The sequence below is a fragment of the Miniopterus schreibersii genome (genome assembly GCF_964146895.1).
Source record: "Miniopterus schreibersii genome assembly, chromosome: 10".
In the NCBI taxonomy this organism is placed as follows: domain Eukaryota; kingdom Metazoa; phylum Chordata; class Mammalia; order Chiroptera; family Miniopteridae; genus Miniopterus; species Miniopterus schreibersii.
In genome coordinates, this window is record NC_138110.1 from 52,915,912 (window position 1) to 52,925,198 (window position 9,287).

At 40.4% G+C, this 9,287-nt stretch overlaps 1 protein-coding gene across 1 annotated transcript in view; it reads right to left on the reverse strand.

Moving 5' to 3' along the window:
• The window catches only part of STK4 (serine/threonine kinase 4), an 86,402-nt gene extending 77,115 nt beyond the window's left edge, over positions 1-9,287 (reverse strand). Inside the window, exons 1-2 of the mRNA XM_081148554.1 lie at positions 9,180-9,287; positions 3,032-3,112 (exon numbers count right to left, since the gene is read on the reverse strand). Coding sequence (XP_081004680.1) covers positions 3,032-3,112; positions 9,180-9,214 — 116 coding nt within the window. The 5' untranslated portion in view covers positions 9,215-9,287. The remainder of the gene's footprint in view (positions 1-3,031; positions 3,113-9,179) is intronic.

A 9,287-nucleotide genomic window follows, 5' to 3' on the forward strand; every position in this document is an offset into this window, starting at 1 on the left:
ACCAGACCATAGGCAAATGATACTTTTTAGTGGTGATCAGACAACTTTATTTCAGCTTTAGTTGACAGACGCAGAGCCTCATCCCTGCCCACAACTTCATATAGGAAGCCCACCTGCAATCTCCTGACAAGGACAGGCATGCTTTACTCCTCTCTTACTATTATAGATATCTTTCCTATCATTGGTCCACAACTGGCTATGTATCCTAATATTTAAAAAATTAATTTTCACTCATTATTCTTATATATTTACAATGGAAAGGAGAGGTCTCTCCATACACTCAACTCAGCAATGTTCATCAGAACACGCTCCGTGCTTCCCTATGCTATCTTGATAGCAAAGAAAACTCTGATGGCTCAATGAACTTTAACTGGCAAAGATGTGGGGAAGTAGGTGTTTCCCATAAGCCATACAAGGCAAGGATCAATGTAGAAAAACAGAAATATCTAAGGGCAAATTAACTAGGTACAAATCTTAACATTACCACTCACTAGCTCTGAAACCATGGGCAAGATGTTTTTATCATTCTATGATAAAAACCTAAATGAGTCAATGTGTAAACCGTTAAATAAAATAGGGAAAAGGCACTAGGCTCTAATTCAAAATACTTTCTAAGTGTTGTCCAGTCATCCTGGTTTGGAGCTTTGGCTTTACTGTCCACAGATCCACACAATTTCCTTAAAATGCAGACTGACTGCAGCCTCTAGAATCCAATAATGTCCTTAGCCAGAGCTCATTTTACAAGGCACAAGTCAGTAAGAGTTCGCAATCCATTCATTTTCCAGAACAGTTTAAGGATGGCATTGCAGTTTGTGCTGAGAAAGTAAGTGCAATTAAGATATTCTTTCAGGATTTTGCTACTTGAATAAGGCTTGATCAGGCCATGATGACAGAAATCCAAGCATTTGTGGAAGAATAACATGGGAAGAAAGACTTGAAGCATTATTTGTTTTCTCCCTGGTAATATTTTTATAGGGAAGTTTCCATAGATAAGGATATTCATAGATCTAAAACACAATTTAAAATAATCATAATTAGCTTAGTTCTTCCTTACATTATATTGTCTATAGCTTTCTTTTGACATTCCCCAAACCCAGTCAACCCAGAGCTCCCTTCAAGAACACCTAAATATACGTGAAGACTTAACATTTAACTGATTTGACATGAGAAGGTCTGAAAAAATGCTTCAGTTAATACAGTTAAAAATAAAATAATAGTTGCCACTTACTGAGCACTCACTATGTGACAAGCACTATATTAAGGACTTTATCCCCATTATCTCATGTAATATACTCTACATAACCCTAGGAGGGAGATACTAATATTCCCTTTTTATAGCTGAGGCTTGTGAAGTTTCAAAATGTTAAGCAATTTGCCGAAGCTCACTCGTTTATTACGACTAATACACAATAGAGCAGATGTTTTAACACAGGTCTGTCTGACTTCAGAGTCTATACCCTTACTACTGTAATATACTTCTATGAAAAAATGAAAGAAACAAATCAGTAACATAGGTATGCCTAGCACTCTTTATCTTATTCAAATCATAACCTGTGATCGTTGCTAGATTAAGGACCTTAGATTCATTTCCTTGAGGAAAACAGCAAGGATGCCAAGCTAAAGCTGAAAGAGGCAGGCAGGAGATGCAGGCGACTGTTGTTTTCCCATATCTTCAATGCTGCCAAGTCAACTTGCAGTCTTCAGATTCATCTTGCACTTGTCTTTAAGCAGCACAGATGGTGTCATCTTTTACTTCCCTTCTCTGCTGGATTTCATGCTTGATTCCAAAAACTATTTTTTCCAACATACAAAAAAAGGATGACTGATGCTTTTACAAGGAGGTAATCAATGAAAAAACCTATTCCATGTAATCCAGGATGGGGTTTAACACGATTATTGAACTATAAAGGCATAAATGACACTAAACCCCAAAATAATCTAATGACATATAAGACTTGATTTTAAAGAGCAAACGGTAATTAGACAACAGACATTTAAAGTCAGAACATACAGTAAACAGACAACAGACATTTTTTATAGTTAATACTTCTGGTCTTGTCTTGAACCAGTACTCCCAAGAGAATTAAAAAAAAACCACACTCACATACACTTATTTGCTTATATACACAGGCTATTTCTGAAGGATACATAAAAAACTGTTACACTGGTTGCTTCTTAGATGCTGAGAGATAGAGGTAGGGGGCAGATTTTTTCACTGTATACACTTTTATGCTTTTTGAATTTTAAATATTCAAAAATTAACAACAATAAAAACTTAAGAAAGGGTATCCCTGATATTTTAGTGTCCCAGTAATTACAGGAGAATAAATAAACACACACAAGAATTAAAAGGATATGTAAAAATATAAAAAATTATGTTGTAACCTTTGTGCATCATGAAAGTTAATAATAGCCACTGGCTATTGTTAAATATCGTGTCACCAGTACATTACAAATTCACTCACAAAGCTGTGTTTAAGGAAATCCACTGGTTCCCAACCTGGGATTTTGGATCTCTTAGGAAGCTATAAAACTAGCAATCATCCTTGATTTATTTACTATATTTCACAATGTTGGGCTAACTAAAATGCTGAATTCCATTTTTTAATGAAACAACTTATTAAATATCAATCAGAAGCTATAATAAAAATAACTACAAATAAAAATGTCTAATAAAAAAATGTTAAATGAAGTATAAACTAATTAGTGCTGTCAAATAGATAAAATCATGCAAACCATGGTTTCTACAAGAGTAAAAAACAAAACAAAAAACAAATAGATGTCCGTGGTGTTAAAAAGACCAGGAGTCACTAAATCTGTCTATAATAGTGACTGGGGGGAAGAGGGAAAGGGCATTTCAAGTTGTAAATTTACCTCCAACCCCACCCAGAGCAGTGCCAATATGCATCATTCCTTTTTCTTCTCTTTAGGTTTGCAAAATATTGCCATAAGAAAGGTTAATATTCTTCTGGTGTTGGGGGAAGAAAATGATTGAGACCTACTGGCCTACCTATATTTTCTGTACACTCACCCTTCTCCAAGTTTCTCTAAGACATCAAACACTTCTTCTGGTTGTTTAGTTAAACTATCTTCATCCAACTTTTTCAGCTGCCTGTGAATGAAGAAATATAAACACAAAATACATTTTACTTGCTAGCAACTAGAACACGAAATACATTATTTTAAAATTAGCACCTTAGGAACTTCTCTACAAACTCTTCACTAGTAAACAACAACAAAGGCAGACTAAGAGACTTTGAAGGAATCTGAAGGGCTGTCCTATGGAGGATGTGTCCTGGGTCACCCCAATGAGCAAAATCAGGACCAGATGATGGAGAGCTACCAAGAGACTAACTTCAGTCCAACAGGTGTAAGAATTTTCTTTTTTTCCCTTCCTTCCTTCCTTTCTTTTTTAAATATCTTTATTGATTTCAGAGAGAGGGAGAGAGAGAGATATAGAAACATCAATGATGAGAGAGTCCTTGATCGGCTGCCTCCTGCACGCCCCCAACTGGGGCTCGAGCCCACAACCTGGGCATGTACCCTGACTGGGAATCAAACCAGGATCTCCTGGGTCCTAGGCTGACGCTCAACCACTGAGCCACATCCAGCCAGGCATGTAAGAATTTTCTAACAATAAAAGTAGTTCTAGCCCTGGCCAGCATATCTCAGTGGTTAGAGCACTGGCCTGTGCACCGAAGGGTCTGGGGTTCAACTCCTGGTTAAGGGCATGTACCTGGGCTACAGGTTCCATCCCCACCCCCAGTTCCCGCACATGTGGGAGGCAACCAATTGATGTGTGTCTCTCATATCGATGTTTCTCTCTTTCTCTCTCTCCCCCACCCCCTCCCTTCCACTCTCTCTGAAAAGCAATGGAAAAAATATCTGTGGGTGACGATAAAAAAATTCATTCATTTATTCATTTAAATTTTAAGAGCCCATGAATTAAAATGGTATAACTATCTCTTCAGAAAAAAGGTTTAGCCTGGCTGGTGTGGCTTAATGGTTGAGCGTCGACCCATGAACCAAGAGGTCACTGGCTAGATTCCCGGCCAGAGCACATGCCCAAGTTGCAGGCTTGATCCGCAGTAAGGGGCATGCAGGAGGCAGCAGATCGATGATTCTATCCCTCTATCCCTCTCTCTTCCTCTCTCTCTAAAATCAATAAAAACACATTTTTAAAATAAGAAAGAAAAGAGGTTAATGTAAGGTTAACTATGAAATGAAATGTGGTCTTAGACTGGAGGCCAAGGAAGACATACAAGGCTCTTGCTCACCATTAGCAAGTTGCTGATAATGTTGACAATTTTGTGGAAACACAGATTCTACAGGTATCACAGGAACAGGAAGTGGAAAGTATATGCTTAGACATGATCAAAAGTGAAAAATAACTAGGCAGCTGAGAGTTTCAAAAGGTATTACAAAGGCTTTCCCACAAGTAGCCATGTACCTCTGACTAGTTCCCAAAATCAAAGATATATGGTTACTTATAACCTCCAGATAATTCAGATTTTTCTGTCTATGCTAGACAACCATAGCATACATGGGAGGTTATAAATTAATAGTATTATTTTTAAACTCTGAGACATCTGAAAATTATTAACAGGCTTAAAAAAGGAGGTTGCTAAGGTATATTTGTATGCGCATATATATCTTCTACACAATGACTTCCTGAAACTACAAAAGACAACAAAGAAAGGAGAGCTCAGGAAATGGTGAAATATGGAAGTAGTCACACTGGAGATTTCTTTGTAAAGAAAAAGGTCTAAACTAGCTGAACAATACCAATTTTTACCCCCTGCAAAAAAAAAAGACTTGAATTTTAAAAATACACACACACACGTGTAACTTCCTAGAGAAAATAGCAAAACCAGAAGACAACAAAAAAACTCTAAACATATCAAGTGTATCTATCAACAAAAACTGAGCTCAAAAGAACAATCTAATAGAATTTTCTAAATATCAAAGACTATGTACTAGAGAAATGGAGTTTTGCTCCAGGTCAATAATTGTCATAACTTGAAATTTAACATAACAAAATGACCACGGTGACCTTTGAAAAACAAAAGGTCCTAAAAATTAAATTCCAATGACATCATTAAAAACTCCCAGCTTCCAAACATAAAGGGCTGAAGTGAAACTCCTCTTAAACTTCAGAAGTAAAATTTTTTTAATATGTTTATTGACTTTAGAGAGAGAGAGACGTTGATGGGAGAGAAAAACATCAATCGATTGCCTCCTGTATGCACCCTGACCAGGGATTGAACCTGCCACCCTTCAGTGCATGGGACAACACTCAATCAACTGAGCCACACCAGCCAGGGCAGAAGCGAAATTTCTATGAACTCAGAAGTTAAAATGACATCTAATAAATCAGGGGATTTTTTGGGAAGCACTGAATTTATAACTATATAAACAATGGACAATACCTCATTCCTCAAGTGTAATGAACATCCTATAAACAGTTTATATTAAGGAAGATCAAATGTGTTCCTTGGAAGTGTTGACTTTGTGGTTAACAAAAAGCTAAACTCACTATTTCAACTACATGGAGACCACGGCATAACAAAGGAAACTGCTGCTGCCATGAGAGAGACAGCTGTAAGCCTCTGATAATACTTTGACAAGTCAAACTTTATATGACTGCTCAGATACTTTTTAAAAACAATCTAAGTGCTCTTTTGTTTGTTTTTGGTTCTGGCTTAAGGGTTCTTTATATCGCTGGTGCCTGATAACCCAGAGGTGGTCAATAAACATTTGCTAAATGAATTAACAAATGTAATTATGGGAATCATAAACCTTTATCATCAGTCTTTGTGAGTTTTCAAAATAAAACAGAATTTTACGCCCTGGCCAGAGTGGCTCAGTGGTAGAGTGTCAGCCCACCCACTGAAGGGTTGAGGGTTCAATTCCCAGTCAAGGGCATACACTAGGGTTGCAGGTTCAATCCTCAGCCCCCGTTGGGGCAGATGCGGGAGACAACCAATCAATGTGTCTCTCTCACATCAATGTTTCCCTCCTTCCTTCCTTCCCTCTTCCCCTCTCCCTTCTACTCTCTCTAAAAATCAATGGAAAAAATATCCTCCAATGAGGATTAACAACAAGAACAAAACAAAATTTCACCCTAAGGAGTATTACTAGATTATCAACAATTAGGATTGTTATGGAATATCTTTTGATAAATGACTTAATGATATTTTATACCATGAGTCTCCATGGAAGAAGCACTACATAACAGCCCAACTCTGATGATTCAGCTCTCTCAGCTGGGACTTGCCCAGGTCCTAGGTAGTTTCACAGCTTGCTCATAAATGAACAGGCCTGGCCAACACAGCCTCCAAGGACCAAATGCCAACAGATGCTCTTCTCCTAAGTCAGGTGGCCACCTGCATGGCCAGCGTCTCAGAAGTGCACTCTATACCTTCCACTACACTATTTATCTAATGGCAACTCACTTATCAACCTCCCACATAACCATCAACTTTAATCTATCATCACTCACTTTTGACACACAAATGTCAAACTCATGAACACAGAGCATTTCCTGCATTGGGATTGCTATACCTTGCTAGAAACACATACTGTCTGAACCTTTGAAAAGATAACTTATACCTTTCCAAACACAAATAAGGATGTTTATGAAGCAGTTGCTCACAGGTTTGGCTAAATCTCAAATTTCTTTCTCTCATCTTAGAACTCTAGTAAAGTTCATCTTATTTTTGTATACCCATGCCTCTCTCCACATGGTATTTGAGATACGTGGGTTATGACAAATAAATAAGACAAATTGATGACTTTTTAAAATGATAATAAAATTAATGTGTTCCCTGACCCCTCAAATTCATGTTGAAGTCCCTCCGAATAGGACTGTATTTGGAGACAGGGCCTTTAAAGAGGTAATTAAGGTAAAAGTAGGTCATATAAGTGGGCCCTAATACAACATGACTGGTGTCCTTATGAGAGGAGAGGAGGACACAGATGGTTCAAAGGGAAGATGGTGTGAAGGCATAGGAAGGAGGCAGCCACCTACAAACCAAGGAGACAGGCATCAAAAGGAACAACCCTGAGGACTCCTTGATCTCAGACTTCCAGCCTTCAAAACTGTGAGAAAATAAATTCCTGTTGTCTAAGTCACCCAGTCTGCGAAACTGACATGGCAGTCCTAACAAACTAGTACAAATGATGATAAAGTTAACCTGCTGCAAACTAGGCAGTCCACTAGTTATGAGAGCAGGAAAGCACCAGTCATTTGAAAATTCAGTCCTGCAATGCTCTTCTCTTGCACATGTAACACATTTTCTAAAATTCAAAAGGCACAGGAATGAATGTCAAAAAACAAAAAGGTTTACTCTACTGCCAAGATTACACAACTCAAGGCAAACGTGGAAACAAAACTCAGATGCCTAATCGTCTTTTCGATTAAACCAAAGCCTCAGAGAAAGAATCAACATGTTTCAGAAAAAAATATAACCAATGTACGGATCACTATGGTGCTATAGAAAACCTTGCTGATATACACAAGACCCTGGGAAATAGGGGTACTTCCAGAGAGGCATCAGAGTGAGGCAGCTAAGAGCATGGACTCTGGACCACACTGCCTGGATTAAAATCCCAGCTCTGCCACTTACTAACTGTGGAATCTCCAGCAAAACACTAACCTCTCTATGCCTCAGTTTTATCACCTGTAAAATAGAGGTACAGAAATAGCCACCTCGTAGGGCTGTTGTGAGAACCAAATGAGTCAATAATAAATTGAATAATATGAAATTACCATTTTTATAGGTCAAAAATGGTCAAATATCAGCAATTCCATATGGTTCAACAGGAGACAAGGAAAGCACTGAAAACAGTGTCTGGCATTCAGTAATGCTGTATGAGTGTAATAATCATTATTATGTCAGTCTCAGCACACCAAAGCTGGGTGAATTATGAGTCCATCCCACCAGCTATTTGCCTCCTGCAGTGTTTGTGCACTTCAAAAACAAACCCCAAGTGTGCAGCCCAGGCTGCCAATCCCTTCCCTTCACCTCTCCATTGCCCTGCACTCCTACACACTGAACACTTCCTACTTTAGTGCTCATTCTGCTGCAGGAAGTCAGAGGTCTCTGTGAAACAGCAGCTAACTATGCTGTACCTCAGAGAAGCATGACTCCCTCAATTTATATTGTTTGCTCTTCTCCAGATGTAGCAGAGTGACATAAGACCCTGGTGTCCACAGAGCAAATCAATGATACAACTGCAACCAACTCAGGAGCTTAAGACTTTCTAGGCTCAGCCACCTCCCTGATCTTGACTTAAAACAATTCCAGGTAGCTATAGGATCTGGAGCTAATACTCACAAAACAATAGAGGCCTTAAAAGGGCACAGTGACCCAGACCTAGAGCAAAGAAATAAACTCATAGGACTGTGTCTCAAATCTGGGCCTCAATTTGCCCATCTTGAAAATATTCTATTTCCTTATCTAACTCCCAACATTGGGTTTTGAAGGGCTGTGGAGGATGTGAGGGGAATAAGACACTGGATATCGGGAATGAAAGATGCCATCGCCATGCTAGAGTAAGGACACTACCAAGACCATCTTCCTAAATGCTATCTCCTCGAAGCCCTCCCTGGCTAGGCCTTTACCCCTTCACGGTTCACCTTCAGCCTTAGGAGCAAAGAGTTCCCTTCATCAGATCCTCCCCCCACTGCACCCTTCAAGTGAGACTCCCTCCCTTACAAAGTTCACCCAGCCTTCCTCTCTGCTTGTCCGGATCCACCCTCAGGCGGACCCCTCATAGGCTCTCATCTTGCTTCAGCATTCCCCCTCTATCAGAGAGTCCCTTCTAGGATAGCCTTCCCCCAGTAACACCCCCCACGCCCTTAGCAGGTGCTCTCCCTAACTTGTCTCCGCGTTCCTCAGCACTCGCTCCCTTTAGCATTGCCCTCCTACCCCCACCAGAACGTCCCCCACAGCAAGTGCTCTCCCTAACCAGTCCTACGATTATCCCCCTCCTCGCGTGCTCCCCTCCGGACGCCCCATCCGCCAGAGGTCCCCGATTCAGCAGGTGCCCTATCAGCCGGGTCGCCCCGCCCCGCAGATCCCTTCCCCCCCAGGGGCTCGGACACGGGTGTCTCCCCTCCGCCAGTTCCCGCCTTTCCCTCCCCAACCCCCTCCTCTTAGCCAGTGGCCCCTCACCGGCGAGGCGGATTCCGCAGCTGCACCGTCTCCATGGCGCTGCCGGCAGCCGCCCAGACCCGCTCACTGCTCCATCCTGCCCCCGACCTCCCAGAGCCCGCCCCGCAG